The 21,180-nt window shown below is 31.4% G+C and overlaps 1 protein-coding gene across 1 annotated transcript; it reads right to left on the bottom strand.

Moving 5' to 3' along the window:
* Positions 1 to 8,325: 8,325 nt before the first annotated feature.
* Positions 8,326 to 13,513, bottom strand: LOC107856151 (agamous-like MADS-box protein AGL66). The gene is made up of 13 exons (XM_016701148.2): positions 13,250 to 13,513; positions 13,085 to 13,138; positions 12,949 to 12,967; positions 12,634 to 12,707; positions 11,297 to 11,303; positions 10,855 to 10,916; positions 10,325 to 10,424; positions 10,072 to 10,163; positions 9,401 to 9,569; positions 9,235 to 9,300; positions 9,075 to 9,151; positions 8,768 to 8,972; positions 8,326 to 8,638 (listed from the first exon to the last, which is right to left on the bottom strand). Exons 1-13 carry the CDS (start codon positions 13,429 to 13,431, stop codon positions 8,498 to 8,500), a joined length of 1,248 nt encoding a protein of 415 aa, XP_016556634.2. The 5' UTR covers positions 13,432 to 13,513; the 3' UTR covers positions 8,326 to 8,497.
* Positions 13,514 to 21,180: the final 7,667 nt, after the last annotated feature.

Below are 21,180 nucleotides of genomic sequence, written 5' to 3' on the forward strand. Positions count from 1 at the left end.
GTTTAAAGAAAAGAGATAGACAGAGAGAAAGGTTGAACAAATATCTCTCTTACTTCCAACTTACTATAAAGAAGAATAAAAGTCCAAGTAATCCACTACAACAACTATAATATAGCATGGTCCACTCATGAAACCAATATAAACAACAACAACAACAAAAATCATATACCCGACACAGTTAAGGAAATGCCACACTTATATATACCTTGAACATACATACTAAGGATCTTATGATTGCCCACTAGTCATGACTTGGAGGGGATGAGGTCTTATTCATGTACTGTACTGGAGCATTACTCGAGCCAACCAATGAATCATATTAACCAATCCTGTAAAGATGTCTAATTACCATTACATCCCACAACAGTAACTGATATCTCAATAATCACAAGCATAAATGGAATAAGAAATCATACTTGTATACTAAACAAGCCTTTAATATGTCCTCATTAATACTATTTAAACCTAGGATATCATTTACCAGTTACATCCTTAAGTATACATTGTAATAATAGACAACCATCTAAATAATTAGTCAATTGAGTTAATAAATTCATGTAAATAATAATCAGACTATAACATACTAAATCACAAGTACATATGAATCATTGGCTTCATAAATTATAGCATGTCCAAAGACCAATCCATGACTTATTCAAGCAAGAATTATCAAGCTATTTTTATTAAACCCAAGGACTTATTTTAGGAGAGCACATTCCACCCAAAAGAATCTAAACTCTAGTTCAACATATAAGTTAATTCACTAGTCTGAACCTCCATTATTTATATCGAGATCATGGATTTCCATTATTATCTAGTCCCAACATTCAAGTCATTACTAGGTTCAAGACCTAATCGAATATCCAATCATTAAAGTATATTCAACTTATAATCTAGTTTTAGTCATATGCCTTTATACCTATTAATTCCTAACCCTTAGCCTAACTTGACTTTAGGCTCCTAAGTTATGTTACCACCTACTCGTACTATAATCAGTTCTCATCAATAACTTTAAGCAAGATTATTCCATATTCCAACATACATAAACCAAGTTAATCCTTTTTATGGTAGTTATGCTAAATCACTACATTATAAGATCACACAATCTCATTATCACCTATATTCACATAACTCACATTACAATCCACCATGGAGTCATACAAGCACAAAACACCTATCAAGAATCTATACATTAACATAATAACATACAATTATGTCTTTATTACATTAAATCAATGTTTTTTCCATTAAACTCCATGTATGCAGGCCTAAGCATGAATTTTCCCATCAAATCTACATTATGGATACGATTTCTAACCATAATCTACTACTCATAAACTATGACCTACTTGGGCACCAAGCTGCTACATAAAGTAATCCATACAATGTATGATCTTTCTTTTTTCACTTTTTCGAAGGTTACATCATCTATTAAACAATAATTACAAAAGTAATTAACTACTCTTTGAACAATTACCTTGAGAATTCAAACCCACTAATTTTACCTTTATTTACTGCCTGCAACTTTATCTAAGATTCAATTAGTCATAAAAACAATTCCTTCAAGCTCAACTCAACTCCATCAATAGAATTTTTAGGATAAAAGTTCCACCTTTATTGAATTCAAGGTCTCCAACTATTAATGTTCATGTTTAAGAATCACTAATTCATTCTAGGTATTGTTAATTAATAAGTTGAAAGTTATTCTAGGTGATATTAACCCAACCCATTTGTTTTCCCCAAAATATCATGAACTTAAGGTTCAAATCCCTAAGAACTTCACCATTAAAGGTTGTTCTAATGATTTTAGTATGTTAAATAATTAAAAAATGAAGAAGATGATGTAAGAAACTTACCTCAACGAAGTATTTCAACCCACACCAAGAGAAAATCACCCCTCTATGGCTTAGGAATCAAATTTTGAGGTTTGGGGGTTGAAACTCATCTAAAATGGGTCATAAAATGGTGTGCATATCGCTATAGAAAACTGAATCGCTACATTCCCATGAGCTTTTAAGCACAGAAAGTCTTCAGTAAAACTATAATAACCCTTTACTTAAGAAGCGGATTAATAAACGGTCTTTCTTGTTGAAAAGAAACTCAGAGATCTTTAATTTGGTGAGTATTGGGAACCTAACTACTTATATTCTTGGAGGAGTGCTAGCTTGTTTGAATTTTATCCTAGTTTAAAGTTAGCCCGAAAATAAATTGGTAAGGATACTTTCCATTTATCTTTGTGCTAGATATATTGTATGACCTTAGTAGATATCAAATTCACTCCCATATTAAATAATTACTACTAACACTTATGACGAATAAGAAGCTCATGACTTTGCCCTAGATATTTTAGTAACAGCAGAATCGGTCATTACATCATATACCAATTTGTCATCCGTTCATCCCTAAATAGGCACTGGGTGAATAGAAGCACGATGTCAGGATTTAGAAAGACACTACTTTTTGAGTTTTTTATGTAGCACCTTACTTACCCACTCAGTTTAGTTTATCCACTAAATATCCCAAAAATGACATTGTTTTACCCCAAAATGAGTTTTTAGAATAATGAAATGTTTTAGGAAAACAAATCTAATTAAACAATGATTTACCTTGCTATAGAAATATCCCTATATTGCTATAGCAGCCTATATAGCTATAGCGCCATTAATCCCGCTATAGCGAGACTTTTTCCACTTTAGAACATGTCGCTATAGTGATATGCACATCATTATAGAGACATGGACAAGGCAGAATATCTAATTATTTTCAAACTCCCCTTTTTTACAGCACAGAATTAATCTAAGACATCCCAAACTAACCTTTTTTTTAGTTAAGATCGATATCGGGAGTTATACTCTCCCAAAATTGATTTTGTAAAGTCCTATGAGTTTTTTATCATTCTTAGATAACATAAAATCAAGCTAATTTTTTATTGTATCTATCCAATCTATTCCTAAATTGTCCTAGACCATACATCACTCAGGTTTTGTCCAAAACTAGCCTAGCCTAAAACTTCTAAGTCTCGACCCAAGGAAAATCTTAACCCAGACAGTTATACCCTAAACAATGATATAACGAACATAACATCACCAAGTACTACATATTTTTCTTCAAGACATTTACCTTATGACTCTTTTTTACCCTTCCATGATCAACACATAAGAAAAGACCATAAAGAATACAACCACTAACTAACATACTACCATGGATTTCACTAATACACAGATTCTCCACCACCATTTACATTTGTTTATTCAACCCTCATAACTAGCTTGCAACTAGTCAAATTACTGACTCAACATCCCTTAATCACTCAGGAGCAATAACAACCAAGTATTACCATGATTAGTGAGAGGGATATGAATATTCAAGAACACACCTAATAAACCCATTTCCTCATCCGACCTACAATTAAGCATAATTAATCATAATCAAGTTATCACATTGTGAGGACCCTAACAATTCAAATATAAAATTCCCGAGGAATACTAGTAATCAACAATTATTATCATATAATAAGCATATGACCAATGTCAAATAATAAACATTCAATGACAAGTTATTTTATAAATCAATACATGAGCGGCTATTTCTACCAATAAACAACCATAATTTAACAAATACCCAGGAACTTAGTTCCACCTCAATCTCACAATTTTCTCATCAACTACATATTACCATCAAAATGCAAGTAATTACTAAATCAACAACAAATATCACCGAGTCAGATAAAGTCGGATGTTCAAATATAAATTTTACCTCAATTGATAATATTACATAAAACCATTAACTTTCATGTCAAGAGCTACTATATTCACCCTTTCATTTACTAATCAATAATTCTATCATCAATTATACCTTTAGGTTATCACAAAATTTAAAGCCAAGATAATTTTTTTTCTAAGTTACAATCGTGAATTACAATAAAAATTTCTTAGCGTAATTTCCGCTATCAAGCAATAATAACCCTTTTCATATGGTACTTATTCATATATCAACCACTAAAAACAAGAGATTCCATAAGTATATACCATTTTTTCCCTTACCATTTTATCAATGATACGACCATGCCCAACACATTTAGCATACCATTTTTCACTTAATTCACCTAATAAGAACTTTTTTAATCATTAACACATAAGCAAGTTATGACCTTTCATGGTTCACACTATTTACAATAATTTAGCCCACTATGATTCACCTAAGCATCAAACTCCATGAACAACAAGTACCAAATTAAACCTTCATATTACTACCAATAAGACAAGCAAAAAATCATAGTTACATTTCTTCGCACACCACACATCACATGGAAACTTGCAACATTCGCCTATCTCCAATTCCAAATTTATCAATAAAATACAATCTACATATACATGAATTCAGAGAATTCCATAACAAATAAATATATTTTTCATATCTCATTAACATAACCTCAACTAGCGCACTTGATGACCCTGAGTGGTTATCTAACTTGTTTCCTTACGATCAGATACCAATTGGAACCTTTTCAATTTTTTTTTTAATTTATCCTTTCAAGTAGAGTCAAGTGACATCAACGTTTCTAGTTGAGATACTAATTGGAATCATGAGATATTAATTGGTTCAACCCATACAAGAACTAAACAATTAAATGAAAATGAGGAAAAGGGTAAAATAATTTAAAATAATTTTTCTAAAATGCCTCATAGCTTTATAAATATTAAATATAGACATCAACACACAAATCTGTGAAACTTTACTTGATACTTGCTTTTTTAATGGGAGATCGATAACCTAGGCTCTGATATCAAATTCTCACAATCTAAATTATTAGATCGTGAGGGCATCTATTCTAATTCACCTAGATAGGAGAACCTCTTACCGCCCTTTCAACATAAAATTTGAATCATATGGACACCTATTTTAATTCACCTAGATATAAGAACCACTTACCATCCTTTCAATATAAAATACGGAAGTGTTAAGATAAGTAACAAAATACCAAACCTTTATTGCAAAAGATTTTTTTACAATCTTAAAATACAATTTATAAAAGGACCTAGTCTAAACAGGTACAAGAGTATCTAAGTAAGAAGGTAACACTGGACAAAACTTCCACTATAAATGAGAAGGGTATAAGTTGATGGAGTTCACTATCCATATCATTGTTGAAACATAAAGTAATCTTGCAAAAACACTATACCCTAAAAAAGATATAACAAGAGTAGTATCAGTACAAACAACACGTATTAGTAGGTATTATTGATCGACCAAAGTTAGTTCACATAAGCACAATATAGAAATCACAAAAATATAACATGACAACTTATATAATAATTTAATTTATAACACCTTCATCCACTTATACTATCTTTATCCCTTGCTTAACCCCATAGTTATTATAACCCAATCTATTTTACTCATGCCTCGATAAACGTCAATGATAAATAGAAATCAATAATCATCACTTTGTAACAAGTATAACTATGAAAACATATTATGACAAATATTTCAATTTTATAATGCTTGGCTTTTTTAAGAAACTTAACAACTTTAGTTAAGTACAAGTCAAGAGACAACAAGTCAAGTTAAACCACAACCAAGCCTACTATCCTAACTCTATCAATATCCAATTCAACAAACCAAAACACTAACCATATTCAAGTCAACAAATAATAAATCTAAAAATATCTAAGTCAACAAACCATGACTCTAACAACAAAAATCCTAAAATATATGACATGTAATTGGACGATTCAAAATATATCATACAACTTTATAATTCGGTTCACTCAAAAAATCCACCACATAGAACTTGGTGCACTGATGAAACAAGTATATTCAACAATAATAATAATCATAAACTCGGTCCACTCAAGGAACCATCACACTTATACATACATTGTACATACATTCTAAGCATCTTATGATTGTCCACTAGTCATGACATATAGGGGATGAGCTCTTCCATGTGTTGTATCGATGTGATACCCAAGCTAACCATTGAATCATAAAAATCAATCCCTTGAAGATGTCTAAATATCATTACATTCAATAATAGTAGCCGATATCACAATAATCACAACTACAATGAGAATAAGTAATCATGTTTGTACAGTCAACAAGACTTTAATATATCCTCGTTAATGTGATTTAAACCTAGGATATCATTTATCAATTCATTCCTTAAGTACGCATTGCAACAATAGGCAACCATCTAATACTTGTTCAACTTGAGCTAAGCAATTTACATAAAAAAAAACTATCGTACTTTAACGCACTAAATCACAAGTAGATACGAATCATTGATTTCATCAATTATAGCAAGTCCAAAGACCAATTCATGGATTATTCAAGCGAGCATTATCATGCTATATTAATTAAATTCAAGTAGTTGTTTTAGGAGAGTATATTCAACCCAAAGGAATCTAAAATCTAGTTCAATATGCATAAGCTCATTCACTAATTCAATCCTTCTTTATTTATACCGAGATTGAGGATTTTTGCTATTATCTAGCAATCCATATATTCAAGTCATTACTAGTTTCAATATCCACCCAAATAGACAATCACTCAACTCTACTCAACTTACAATCTAGTTTTAGTCATACGCCTTTATACCTATTACTTTCTAACCCTTATCCTAGCTTGACCTTAAGCTCTTAAGGTATGACACTGCCTCCTCGTACCATAAGTTTTTCTCATTGCTAACTTAAGAAAGATTATCCCATATGCATACATGAAACTAAGTTCATCCTTTTTAGATAGTTAGGCAAAATCACTAGATTTTAAGATCACACAATCTCCTTATCACCTATATTCATATAATTCACTTTACAATCTACAATGGAATCATACTAACATAAAATACTCATCAAAGATTCACACATTAATTTAATAATACATAATTAGGTCTTTATCACATAATATTTATGTTTTATCCTTCAAAACTCCATGACTGCAGGCCTAAGCATGATATCTCCCCCCCAAATCTGCATTATGGATACAATTACTAACCATAATCTACTACTCATAAAACATAACCTACCTAAGCACCAAGATGTTGCAATAAGTAAGCCATACCATTGATGATATTCCTTCATCTTTATATTTATGCAGGCTAAACCATCTAATAAACAACAATTATAAGAGTAATTAATAACTACTCTTCAAACAAATACCTTAGAAACTCAACTTCACTAATTTTATCCTTATTCACTACCTACAACTTTATCCAAGGGTAAAATAGTAATCAAAATAGTTTCTTCAAGATTAACCCAACTTCATTAATGGAGTTTTTAGGATAAAGTTTCCACCTTTGTGGAATTCAAGATCTCCAACTATTAATTTTCATATTTTAGAATTTATAGTTCATGCTAGGAATTGTTAATTAACAATCTAGAAGTGATTCTAGGTGATATTGACCCAAAATCATATATTTTCTTTAAAATATCATGAACTTAGGATTTAAATCCTCGATAATTTCACCATTAAAGTTTGTTCTAATGATTCTAGGATATTAAAGGATTATAAAAAATAAAGTAGGTGATGGAAGAAACTTACCTCAATGAAGTATTTTCATCCATATCGAGACAAAATTGCCTCTCTAGGGTTTAGGAATCAAATTTTGTGGTTTGAGGATGAAAACCATCAAAAATGGGTTATAAACTTATGTGCACGTCGCTATAAAGACCTAACCTACTATGGAGCCCTCAATTTTTCAGCACAGACTATACTTGATAAAATGGTTAGAAATTTTTAATCAAGAAGTGGATTAACAAATAGTCAGTTGCATTGGAAAGAAGACTCAAAGATATTCAATTTTATAAGTAATGGGAACTCTAACTACTTATATTCTAGGAGGAGTACTCGTTTGAATTTCACCCTAGTTTACAGTTAGTCCGAAATTAAATCAGTAATGATAATTTAAACTTAACTTTGTGTTAGGAGTATTGTATAACCTTCGCACATATCGAAAACACTTACATACTAAGGAATTACTACCAACACTTATGATTTATGAGAGGTACATGCTTTTGCCACAGATATTTTTAGTAACAACGGAATTGGTCGTTAGAATTTTTTATGGGATTAGTACCATCCTCAAGGGGAGATAGCAATAATATTATAATCTCTAGATAACTAATTCTATGATAAGTTATCCCATAAATTTTATTCTAACCAAACATGGAATAAGGTCATCCTAAAATTGATTTTAAGATAAGTTATCACTTATTCCTTGTGCCAAACGATCCCTAAATGGGTAAACTTATAATATAAATAAGTAGTAATAGATATATGTGATGTTGCTAACAAGCAATATATTTATAACATTTATAGGTCCTTGTTCATATTATTCACTTCTACATGATTAGGCCACAATTATACTACGTACATTTAGATGATAATCTTTTGCAATGAAATAAAAGGCTAAACATAGGAGTCTGTAACATTTTAGTTTTTAATCCTAGAAACACTACCTTAAATGAACCAAAGATAAAGGGATTAAATAAGAAGATTATTTGTCATTGGAGGATGAATCCATATTTCTAAAGTCTTCCCCACTGAAAGCTTCATTGAGGAAATCATTATCCCATTCCCAAGCATCATTGTCATTTGCGCTTTCAACAAAATATTCACTGGTTTGTTTGGTGTTCTCCTGATAATGGTGACAACATTTAAAGTGAGCATTTATGTGAATAATATACATAAAAAATAACTTTGTAAATAATTAAATAAAGTTAATTTATGATCAATAATAATAAGAAGAAAAATGCTTTGAACTGACCTCCATGGTATTGTTACTTTCATTAGGAGCCCTTTCATCATTCTGAACTATAGTTGTTATGTTATGATCATTATGTTGAATGGTGTTATTATTGTTTTTGTTATGATTCAAGTTGATATTCCAATTTGAATGGGCGTACTCCAATCCTAATTGGGAGGCATTATTCAATTGTATACCCATAGTTGAGATTGGACGCAAGATAGGCCTGATATAGCAAATGAGAGAGACTTTGAAATCATATCATGTTAAAACTGCAGTAATATGCTTGATTGGCATAAATTGTCGAATAAAGCTTTATCAAAAGAACCTTGTAGAAGTGCAAATATCATTCCAGATGTTCATGATAGAGTTATTGCCATTACTTTCACCAAAAGTCACTTGTGCCTGTAATATGACTCAAATAATTTAGCGCGGGGGTGGGGGTGGGGGGTGATTTAACAAGAAATATTCTTTCAAGAATATTGTACCTGTGATTGTTCAAATATTTGTGTTGGATTCTGCTGGACATCCACTATCATGTTTTGTTGATGGCTCTATTATGTGGATAAAAATAATGATACAAAATTTTTAAAAAAATATCTCGATTTGTTTAATGAGATCTTAATAAATTACTGCATTTTAAAAAAGTTTTACCTGCAATGGAATATAAGGTGATGGATTTTGAATTTGAGAAAATGATATATTCCCAGGCTGCGAGGAACTTGCGAAGGAAGCAACATTATATGTGTAATTGCTAGAACCTGCTGATACACTCTTTCCTTTGTCGAACCAATTTTGAAATATATTCTCCTGCATAGTTGCACTGGAATAATAACGGCAGCAACAATAATAATAATATTAGCGGATAGTAAAGAGTAACGATCGATCTCAAGAATACTTCTTAAATTTACATAGTTCAATTTTCTCAAAAATGTACTCGACCACTAGGACTCTCAAAAATAAATATTTCCTCCATCTTAAATTTAACAAGTATTGAATAATATTAAGCAATTAATTTAACTAAAGTATGTATAAAGTGATACAAAACCGTACAAATTTGATCTTTTAATAAAAGTGTTTGGCGTGAGAGACTATATTTGAACCATTACATAATGCAACCATTCATACTTTTACAAGATGTGAATAATACTTGAGATATTTATGGAGTTATAGTATTTAAAATCATTTTTTGTTAAAGGAAAAAGAAATACGTATGAAATTTATTTTAAGAAATTGATATATATGACAAGAATGAAGTAAAAATGTAAAAGGACAGAAATTTTTTGTAAAAATTTACGTAATCAAATATTATGTGAATAAATGACCTGTATGGATTAACCCAATTATCAAATTGTTCGGGAGCTGTTTGTTGTGCAGCAAATTGAAGATCCACCTTTTCTTGTGTCTCCAATTTCATCTGATCAAAAGAATTTGACATTAATCAGGATCTTATTGATGGTATATAAGAGTTGATTCTCCAAATTATTTCTAAGAAAGATAATTATATTCTTGGAAATTGTGATTTTGCATTATTCTTCAATGATAAACCAAGTTGAATTAATTGGTTAAAGAACAAACTTTTCTAGCCATGACTTTTTCCAGAGATAGTTTCAAGTTACTTTCACACCAACAGAGCTGATGAAGAGTCGACTCTTGTTCTGCCCCTGGTTTATAATTCCTGTAGAAATATAATAAAAATTAAAAGATTATTTATTACATAAAATTATGAATAAAATGGAATCAATGATATTAGGCATAATATATACACAACCTCTTCAACTTATTACTATGATTCTTTTAGACATCATTCATAAAATTTTAGGCCTGTTCAAATTAAGATAGGTATGTTTAATTGAGGGAGGGTATATTCTAAGAGCTTAATTAATTCACTTATGGGAATTTTAAAACACCTATAAAAGCCTATTTACAAAATTGAATTGAAACTGTATAATAGAAATAATTAATCATATATTTAGATGTTCAATAAAATCAAACTGTAATTTAAATATCTAAATGAAAGTTTAAAGTGACATCAATGTATTAACCATGATGATATAGTTAAGAACTATAAAGGAAAATACGTAGTGATATATGTTAAATCAAATGACCTTATGTTGGCATCCAAAATCTGCAATTCCAGTGTGCCCTTCTTGATTTGCAGCTCCAAATTCTGTATCAAAGAATTTAAGTTCATCCACTTTCCTTATTGGGTCTAGAATAATTAATTAACAAGACTATTCTTAGTTTTATTTCATTGTGTATTTTTTTAATTAAAAAAGTTAACATATACTACTTAAAGAATAGTAGGGATAGATTCAAAAGAAAAATACTTATAAAGGACTTCATATCTTTCGGAAAAATTAATTTTAAATAAAAATATTTTAACAAAAAGACTAATATTTGGGATCAAATGCAGTAACATTTGAGGATTTTCAAACAAATATACTTTTTGAGTTTAAATTTTTATTTTTATTTTTAAGAAAAAAGATTTAACTCTTTGAGAGCTATAGCCAGAGGAATAGGAAAGACATAAAATTAAGTTGTGCTCACCTCAATCCTATCGAAATTAAGTCACCGGCAACATGTTAAACATCCAAAGGCATCCATCCATACATGGATCATATGAGAGTTAAATTCATTAGTGAGAGTCAATATCATTTAATACAAAAGAAATCATGTGTGATGTAGTAGGTAGTATCAAACAATTTCATGAATCAAAATGGTTTAAAATTTAAATAAGAGTTTTTAAGGCAAAATTTTAGAAATTGCCAACTATTAGGCAATAAATGAGGTGTCTTAACTAAAGTTTGTCTAATTACAAAATATTGCTATTGTTTAATAGCTAAATATACATATTAGAGATTGTATATAAATATACAAATTTTCTTTAGAGATTTATATATGAGTCTAAATCGGATTTGTACACAAATACAAATATTTAGAAATTTGTATATTAGCCCTGAATTTTATTTTGTATACATTACAAATACAAATGAGTCTCGATATAAAAAATTCTCAGCCCCACTCCCCCTTCCCGCCTCAAAAAAAAGAAATCTTTTTTTTTTTAGAGATTTTCATATGGACCCTAAAATATATAAATAATAAATAAATATTTATCTATCCAATCTAAATCATAAACGAATATAATAATTATTTTAAATATTAACTACGTCTAATAATTATTACTACATATTTTCTGCTCCACTTCATTTTTCCATTTCCTTAAAGATAATAGAAGTGGAAGGTACTAAATGGTAATAAGCTAGAGATTAGTGTTATAATGATAATAATGTATAAGGGCTCGTCTGTATTTTTTCCTAGTCAAAATTAGTAATGCTTTAGCTGACTATAAGATTTCTTTGGTCCTATATCATGATGATGATGATGACGACGACGAAGACGACGAGGAGGAAGATGATGATGATTGGTTAAACTTACAAGAATTTTTTTTTTAATTTATCTACATGTTTGGGCATCAGTTAAATATAAAAAGTTGTCACTCAATAAATTTATAAGTTTCATCGAATTTCAGTTGACTAAATATTATTCACATTTATCCCTAATATCCTTTCTAATTCTCAAAGTAATTTTTAAAAATAGTCTATTTGTGCCGTTATTCGTTATTAACTTTATACATAAAGAGATATTTGGTGCACTAAAATTCTTGCTCGAGTTTAGGAAAAAGTTAGACTATAAAGGTCTATTGTATGCAATCTTATTTTACATTTCTGCAACAGATTGTTTTTAGGACATGAAGTCATATTAATTTTATACATATACCTTTTAGTTTACATGTTCTTTTTAAAAAATAACTTCAAACAAAATATAATTAAGAATAGATAGTAAATAAAAAAGAATGGACTCGGATAATGAAAAGAGATCCAAACTGTTTATCAAGAAAGTGTAGCTTGCTAACATCTCCCCTGATGTGGTTCAATTGCTTCAGCTTTGCTACCTTTTCCTTCATTTACATACCCAAAAAAGAAAAAAAAAATTGGTGAGCAATAGATCCCAATAATTAAAACTAGTTTCAAATCATTTAGTATTTTATTAGTTTCAACATTCAATTTTCAGAGTGTAAATTATTACTAAATTTTTATTTCAACTTCAATTAATTTCATATTCATTTTAAAATTAGTAAAATTAACTCACATTATATATATATATATGTGTGTGTAAAAGTAAGTAAAAGAGTAAAGTACCTGAATATCGATCATGTGACTGACCCCCTCAAAAAAACTCATAAGTTAGTACCATTATTTATTAATAGCTAAATAAAAAGACAAAAGATCAATAAAAAAATTCAAATAATTTTTTTTTTTATAAAAGTCCATGTACCTGAATCTCCTCTCAACCGGAAGATTAATATAGCGTTGAAGTGTGTCTTCAATGCTACAAAAGTAAAAATTTAGAACAAAAATATTAAGCCAATAATTTTATAGATTAATAACTTAACACAATCGAATATTCGTACGATTTTAGTCGGAATCATAAATACGATACCTTTTTTTACTAGAGAATTTACTGAGCCGGCCAGAAGGAGAGAATGCGACAAACAACACGTCAACATCACAACAAATGTCAATCTCTTTCGCCTTCTTCATTAAATTACTACGTCGCTTGGAAAATGTGACTTGACGTTTAGTTATCTCTTCTATTTTCTTCATTTCTATTTTTCTACCCATTTTGTTATCTGAGTAAAGAGAAGGGACTAGATAGTCTCTTCTCTCACTTGAAAAAAAAGAATAGCTCAAATTTTGAATAAAGTGTACGAATAATGCAAGGATTGAAAGAGAAAGCTCAAGAAAGACCATATTTATAAGGTCAAAAAGTTATTTGAGTCAAATAAGTAATGAATTGAAAGTAGGTCAACGTCGTCCAAACACAACCGTGTGGCTACCTTTTATTAAATGCTAGATTATCATTATTGAATTTGATATTTAGTTATTCTTTTACATCTGAATATGTAGTTTATGTAATTTATTATGGAAATATTTACAAATATAAAACATAACATAATATATTAAACTCATGTAGTCATATTTTTAATACATGCAATCTTTTACTTTTTGCAACAGTGCTTATACAACTGGTATTATATAATATTATACATTTATTATAAAAAACATAGCAACCTTATATAAAAGTGTATAGTGAATGAGAGGGGTTTATACATACATTTATATGATTATAAAATTATTCAATATTATACAAAATATAATTTTCATCTCCTACGAACTTTAATCCACGAAAATATCACCAAATAGGTCAAATTTTTATCAAATATAATCACATTTTAACCATATATTCAAAGTTACAAAAGACTCAGAAAATCAATTTGTCAAAAAATTAACAAATCACATAACCCCCATATGTGATGTTAGAGTTGTGACCTGAATTTTGTTGGTCCGGGCCTCAAAGTTTTGCGGTGCCACCCATGTTTGTGATTTTCAATGAGGCCTGTGATGGTTGCGTAAGGATCGGGCCTCCGGAGCCCACCACTGATCTCGATGGGTGTGCATGGGCTAAGCCCCCGCGATATGGACCTTTATGTTTTTGGGCCTAGGACTTATTTGTATGCACGTATTATATAAGTGTATTTAGTGGGTTGTTTTGGGTTATTCAGAAATTACGTCTCTCTATATTGTACTCCTCTCCTTTCGTAGTGAAATTCCTCTGCCTCTACCTGTGATTTTTTTCCGCAAGGGTTTCCACGTAAATCTGTGTATTCTTATTTTCTTTCTGCTTGTGGTTTGCTTTATTTCTGTCTGAATCTAAGAAACTGTTATCAGAGCCTGTTTGATTGTTTTCTCGGGGATGGCAACTATATAGTATGATATTCCGCTATTGGATCACAATACCAGATTTTTGTTATGGCAGATTAAGATGTGGTTTGTGCTCGCGTAGATAGATTTGGATGATACTCTATTAGGGTTTGATCACATGCCCTCATCGTGGACAGATGATGATAAAGGACGTAAGGATCGAAAGGCTCTATCTCAAATCCACCTTCATTTGTCCAATCAGATTTTACAGGATGTTCTGAAGGAGACCACTGCCGCTGCGTTGTGGTTGAAACTAGAATCATTGTGTATGACGAAAAGCCTAACAAGTAAGTTCCATCTCAAACAATGACTTTATACCCATTGCATGTCTGAGGGTGCGTCCTTGGAGGATCACCTGTCTGTCTTTAAGGAAATTATCTCTGATTTAGAGACTCTGGAGATTAAATACGATGAGGAAGATCTAGGGTTGATTCGGTTATGTTTGCTTCCTGCATCATACTCGACCTTTAGGGATACTATTTTAAATAGTCGTGATACCCTGACCATAGACAAAGTCTATAATACCTTATTCTCTAAGAAGAAGATGAAGCATCTTGTGAATGGGTCAGAGACTCAAGGAGATAGTCTTATTGTTCGAGAAAGGAATCATGAGAGAAATTCTGAGGGTGATGGTAGAAACAGGTTAAAATTCAGAAATAGAACCAAAACCTGTAATTACTGCAAGAAGAAGGGCCATATCAAATTCGAGTGATGAAAGTTACAGAATAGAGAGAAAAGTTAAACTCCAAAACCAAAGGAAAACCAACTAGAGAAATCCGGTGAAGCCAGTTTTGTTGAAGATGATAGTAGTAATGGAGAACTTTTGGTAGTTTCTAATGGTAACTCCAAACCCTGTGAGGATTGGATTCTTGATTTAGTTTGCACATTTTACATGTGTCACAATCAGGATTAGTTTACAATATATGAAACAGTCTCTAAAGGTGCTGTGTTGATGGCAAATAACACACCTTGTAAGATAGCTGGTATTGGAATAATCAGAATTAAGATGTTTGATGGGGTTGTGAGCACACTTGGTGATGTACGGTATGTCCTAGACCTAAAGAGAAATATTATTTCCTTGAGTACGCTTGATTCGAAAGGATATAGGTACACTGGTGAAGATGGAGTCCTGAAGGTTACTAAAGGTGCTCTTGTTATGATGAAAGGACATAGAAAGTCTGCAAATCTGTATGTCTTGTAAGGCTTTATAGTTAAAGGTGATGCAGTTGTTTCTACCTCTTCTCTATCAGAAAGTGACGTTGCTAAACTTTGGCATATGCGTTTGGGAGATATGAGTGAAAACGGGATGGCTGAAGTAAGCAGGAGAGGACATCTGTGAGCACAACATTTTTTGGGAAGCAGAAAAGAGTTAGATTCACTAAAGGCATCCACTCAACTAAAGGCACACTTGATTACATCCATTCCAATCTCTGGGGTCCTTCTAGAGTACCTTCAAGAAGAGGTACGAATTACTTGTTGACTATTATTGATGACTATTCCAGAAAAGTTTGGGTGTTTTTCCTGAAGCAAAAGATTGATGTGTTGCCTACTTTCAAAGAGTGGAAGACTATGATTAAAAAGCAAACAGGAAAGCAGGTAAAATGGCTTCCAACTGATAATGGTTTAGAGTTCTGTTTTAATGAATTTAATGCTCTTAGCAAGTCATAATGAATTGTGAGGCACTTGATAGCTAGTCATACTTTGCAGCAGAATGGCATGGCTAAACGAATGAATAGGACTATAATGGAGAAGGTGTATTATATTCTTTCTAATGCTAGTTTACCTAAGTGTTTTTGGGAAGAAGCTGCTTTCATAACTTGTCTTCTTATTAACTACTCTCCCTTAGTCGCGATTAGTAAAAAGACTCTACAAGAGGTATGGTCTGGTACTCCTGCTAGTTATTCTGATTTGGAGATATTTGGATGTCCTGTGTATGGTCATGTTGATAATGAAAAGTTAGAACCTAGATCTATCAAGTGCTTATTTATTGGTTATAAGTCTGGTGTTAAAGGTTATAATCTTTGGTGTCTAGAAAGCAAAAAGGTTAAAATTAGCAGGGATGTTGTGTTTGATGAAACTGTCATGCTTCGGGCTCCCTCCGAATCTAGTGTTTTGCCTCCAGATGAGTTTAGTAACATGAATCAACAAAATTCAAGCACCCATGTTGAATTACAGATTGGATCAGAGTCTACACTAGTGCCTCCTTCTAGTTTAGCCCGGAGATACAGAATAGTACTATTTTTTCTTCACCACCAGAGATGCCACAATATTCTATTGCTAAAGACAAGCCTAGAAGAGATATTAGACCTCCTCAGAAGTATGCTGAAGCTGATTTGGTTTCTTATGCATTGAATATAGCAGAAGGTATTTCATTGAAGAACCTTCTTATTACTCAGAGGCAGTTAGTTATGATGATTTTAGCCGATGGATGATTGCTATGCAGGAGGAGATGGAATCACTTCATAAGAATGACACATGGAATTTGGTGAGATTGCCTAAAAATAAGAAAGTTGTCCATTGCAAGTGAGTAGTCAAAAAGAAAGAAGGAACATCGGGAGCTGAAGATGAAATGTACAAAGTAAGACTAGTTGCTAAAGGCTATAGTCAGGTTATAGGTATTGACTTCACAGATGTGTTTTCTCAAGTTGTAAAGCATATTTTGATTCGAGCCTTGCTTAGTATTGTGGCCATGCATAATCTTGAGCTTGAGCAGTTAGATGTTAAAACTGCATTCTTACATGGAGAACTTGAGGAGGACATCTATATGTAGCAACCAGAGGGCTTTGTAGTTTCAGGAAAGGAAGACTATGTACGCTTGCTAAAAAAATCTCTTTTGGGGTTAAAACAATCCCCCAGGCAGTGGTATAAGAGGTTTAACTCTTTTATGACTTCTCTTGTATGTTGATAATATATTGATTGCAGCGACGGATATGAGAGAGATAATAAAAGTCAAAGCCCAGCTCAGCAAGAAGTTTGAGATGAAGGATCTAGGAGCAGCAAAGAAGATTCTTGGCATAAAAATTCTGAGGGATAGATAGGAGTGTAAGTTATACTTGAGTCAGAAAAGATATATTGAGAAAATACTTCACAAGTTCAATATACAAAATGCCAAGCCTGTAAGTACTCCATTGGCTACTCACATCAAACTCACAGCCACTTTATCTCTAAAGGCAGATGATGAGCATGATTATATGTCTCGAGTTCCATACTCTAGTGCCTCGGGTCTTTTATACATGCGATGGTTTGTTTCTAACCAAATTTATCATATGCTGTTAGTGTAGTTAGCAGATACATGGCAAATCCAGACATAGAACATTGAAAAGCAGTTTAGTGGATTTTCAGATACTAGCATGGATCTGCTGATATTTGTTTGCAGTTTGGGCAAAATAGTGGAGTAATCGGGTATTTTGATTATGATTTTATAGGATATCATGATAAAAGAAGGTCCGTTATAGGCTATGTTTCCACCAATGGTGGTTATGCTAGTAGTTGGAAAGCTACCTTATAGACTACAGTTGTTTTGTCAACTACTGAGGCAGAGTATATGGCTATTACAGAGGCTTTCAATGAAGCTATTTGGTTGAAGGATCAGTTTGGTTAACTTAGCAAAGACTTACAGATTGCTATGGTCTTTTGCGATAGTCAGAGTGCTATCTTCCTTATAATAGATTAGCATTTTACGAGAGGACAAAGCACATCGATGTTCGGTATCATTTTATGCATGAAATTATTACTCGTGGTGATATTATGGTAAGCGAGATTAGAACTCATGATAATTTTGCTGATATAATGACCAAGACACTACCAAGTGCCAAGTTTGAGCATTGGTTGGACTTGGTTAGTGTTAGCTATTAACATGTGCCCTTAGGGTCTTTTGTGGAAGAGGTGGAGAGTTTGTGTTGAAATGGATTTGAGTTCTAATTAAAATTCATGTTAAGGTGGAGAATGTTAAAGCTGTGACCCGAATTTTGTTAGTCCGGGCCTGAAAGTTTCGCGGTTCAACCCATGTTTGTGATTTCAATAAGGTCCGTGGTGGTAGCGTAGGGATCAGGCTGATAGGTCCAATCTTGGAGCCCACCACTGATCTTGATGGGCGTGCGTGGGCGAGGCCCCCGCGGTATGAACCTTTATGTATTTGGGCCTGGGACTTATTTATATGCACGTATTATATAAGTGCTATTTAGTGGGTTGTTTCGGGTTATTCAGAAATTACGTCTCTCTACATTGTACTCCTCTCATTTCATAGTGAAATTCCTCTGCCTTTGCCCATAGTTTTTTTCCGCAAGGATTTCCATGTAAATCTGTGTGTTCTTGTTTTCTTTCTGCTTGTGGTTTGCTTTTTTTCTATCCGAATCTAACATGTGAATTGTCAAACTTCTGTAAAACACGGTAATGGGATTTGTATTTTTCACGTCACACCTATTATGACTTAATTTTTTTATGATAAACATAAATATCACTCTCAATAAATTTCTAAGCATCAAAAATTAAAAGTCATAATCACAAATTAAGATATTATTATTTGTTCTGCATAATAAAATATAAATTCATCTTAGTTATAAGTTTGAGTCAGATGATATATAATGTAAAAAATGTGATTTTTATTATTTTACTTCTTTGGGGAAATGTCTAATCGACAAGGATTTAGTTGACCTCATTAATACATTATAGACTTAAATCATCGACAGACCCTTAAACTTGTTTCGACATTTTATTTGGATCCCTCAACTCAGTCTTGAACCTATTGAACACCTAAGTTATTTAAAATGTATACTTATTAGGCACAGATTACAAATGTAGCACGTGAATTATGTACCAAAAAATATTTTAATTTTATTTTTATTAATAAATTTACACTTAGATGGATTCATTAGTATAATTTTAATAACAATAATTTCTTACTTTAAAAGAAAAAAAGAAAAACAAATCACCCCACCCCCCCCCCCCCCCCCCGCTGCTGCCATTTTTTTCATAAGAAAAAAAGGAGCTACCCATCAACCACCCTCCCCCTCCTTTAGTCATCCTCTTCTATATCATAATAAAAAGAAAAGCACCGCCCACCCCATAACTGTTGTCTTCTTCATTCAAAGTTCTGTAATGTTTTTTATGAAAGTTTTTAGCAATTTTATTTCTTTTTAGTTTTTCTATGGCGTGCGTTCTTGGTGTTGCTGTTTGGTTAACTGATCGAAATTATTTGATTTAGTGCTAATTGAAGCTTTGTGAGCTGAATTATAATTCACTGGTAGTTTGTTAGAGGAATTTTATAGGGATGTATTTTTCAGCGAGACTCACCGAAAATCATAACTGAGGAAATTGTTGTTGCTAAATTTAAAAAAAAAAAAAAAACTTCACTAAGAACCAAATTTCCAAAAAATCAAGTGAAAAAATTAGGATAATATTCAAACCAAAGAGTTCAAAAAGATAAACATTGATTTTCATTTCAGATTAATAAGCAAAAAAAGATATCCACCAAAACACTATGTAAAAGCAAAGTTGGTTCAACATTATTTTTTTGTAAAACGTTTAATCCACGTAGAAAATTCTGAATGGACTAATTTTTTATGTAAGCCACGCTTAGTGACACATACAGAAAATGTGATGAGACATTGGAAAAAAGACTTAGGTAGATCAAATTTTGAATGCATTTGGCGTTTGATAGGTTCAAGTCTAAGTTGAGAGGTCCAAGTAAAATCTAAAAATAAGTTTAAGGGTCTACTGATGACTTAAGCTAATATTATATTTTCATTATTTTTACGTACATCAACTGTCAGTAGCTCAACTACCTTTTGTTCTTTTCTTTTCTTCTCTTTATCATTTGAATTTGCTGTAAAAAAAAATGTAGTTTTCTTATTTTTATGAATAAAAATAGAGTTTAATTGCACAAAAAATATTTATAAAATGATGTAAATAAAATAAATTTTGTAATTTTATAATTATGAATCCGATAATAATAAAAACAAATACTTTTTCCTTATTTTTCATGATATTTGAGCTTCAAAAAGATTTGTAACTCTTGAATTTTCACTGGCATGGGTGAAAAAAATGATATTGAAAAATATTTATTGTTAATAAGAACAACAAATACATGTCGTGAGGTATTAAATGATTTTGTGTTTGTTCATGATACGGGTGATCATAAGTACCAAAAGATTTAAAAGTCAAACTGATCAAAACTAATTCAGTTCTTCGATTGTAATCTTCCCTGCTAATTTTTTAAAACTTCAACTTTTGATTTAGTGTCTCAATAGTTTGATGCACCAAAATATTAAAGTTTAATAACATATGTTCAAAATTTTATTTTTTGTTTTTATTTGATTTCTCAAATAAAGAGAGAAAAATGACTAAATCAAAAAAAGTTTTTTCTTATAGAGCGGTTTCTCTTATTTTGTTTTATTGTAGGGGTACTCATTCTCTTTGCTCTACAATATTCACCAATCCAGCCACATTTTAATTGGTTGGTTAAGATTTACTCTTAACTTCTAAGATTGTCAAAAATTTAATTGTTCAGATTGATAGCACCAAAATTTGAGATTAATCTAAGACAAAATAGTCAAAACACTCATTAATTAGCTTAATAAAGTCAATAATATGGCTTTAAGTCTAGTTAAA

Source organism: Capsicum annuum, chromosome 1 (assembly GCF_002878395.1).
Source record: "Capsicum annuum cultivar UCD-10X-F1 chromosome 1, UCD10Xv1.1, whole genome shotgun sequence".
NCBI classification, from domain to species: Eukaryota; Viridiplantae; Streptophyta; class Magnoliopsida; order Solanales; family Solanaceae; genus Capsicum; species Capsicum annuum.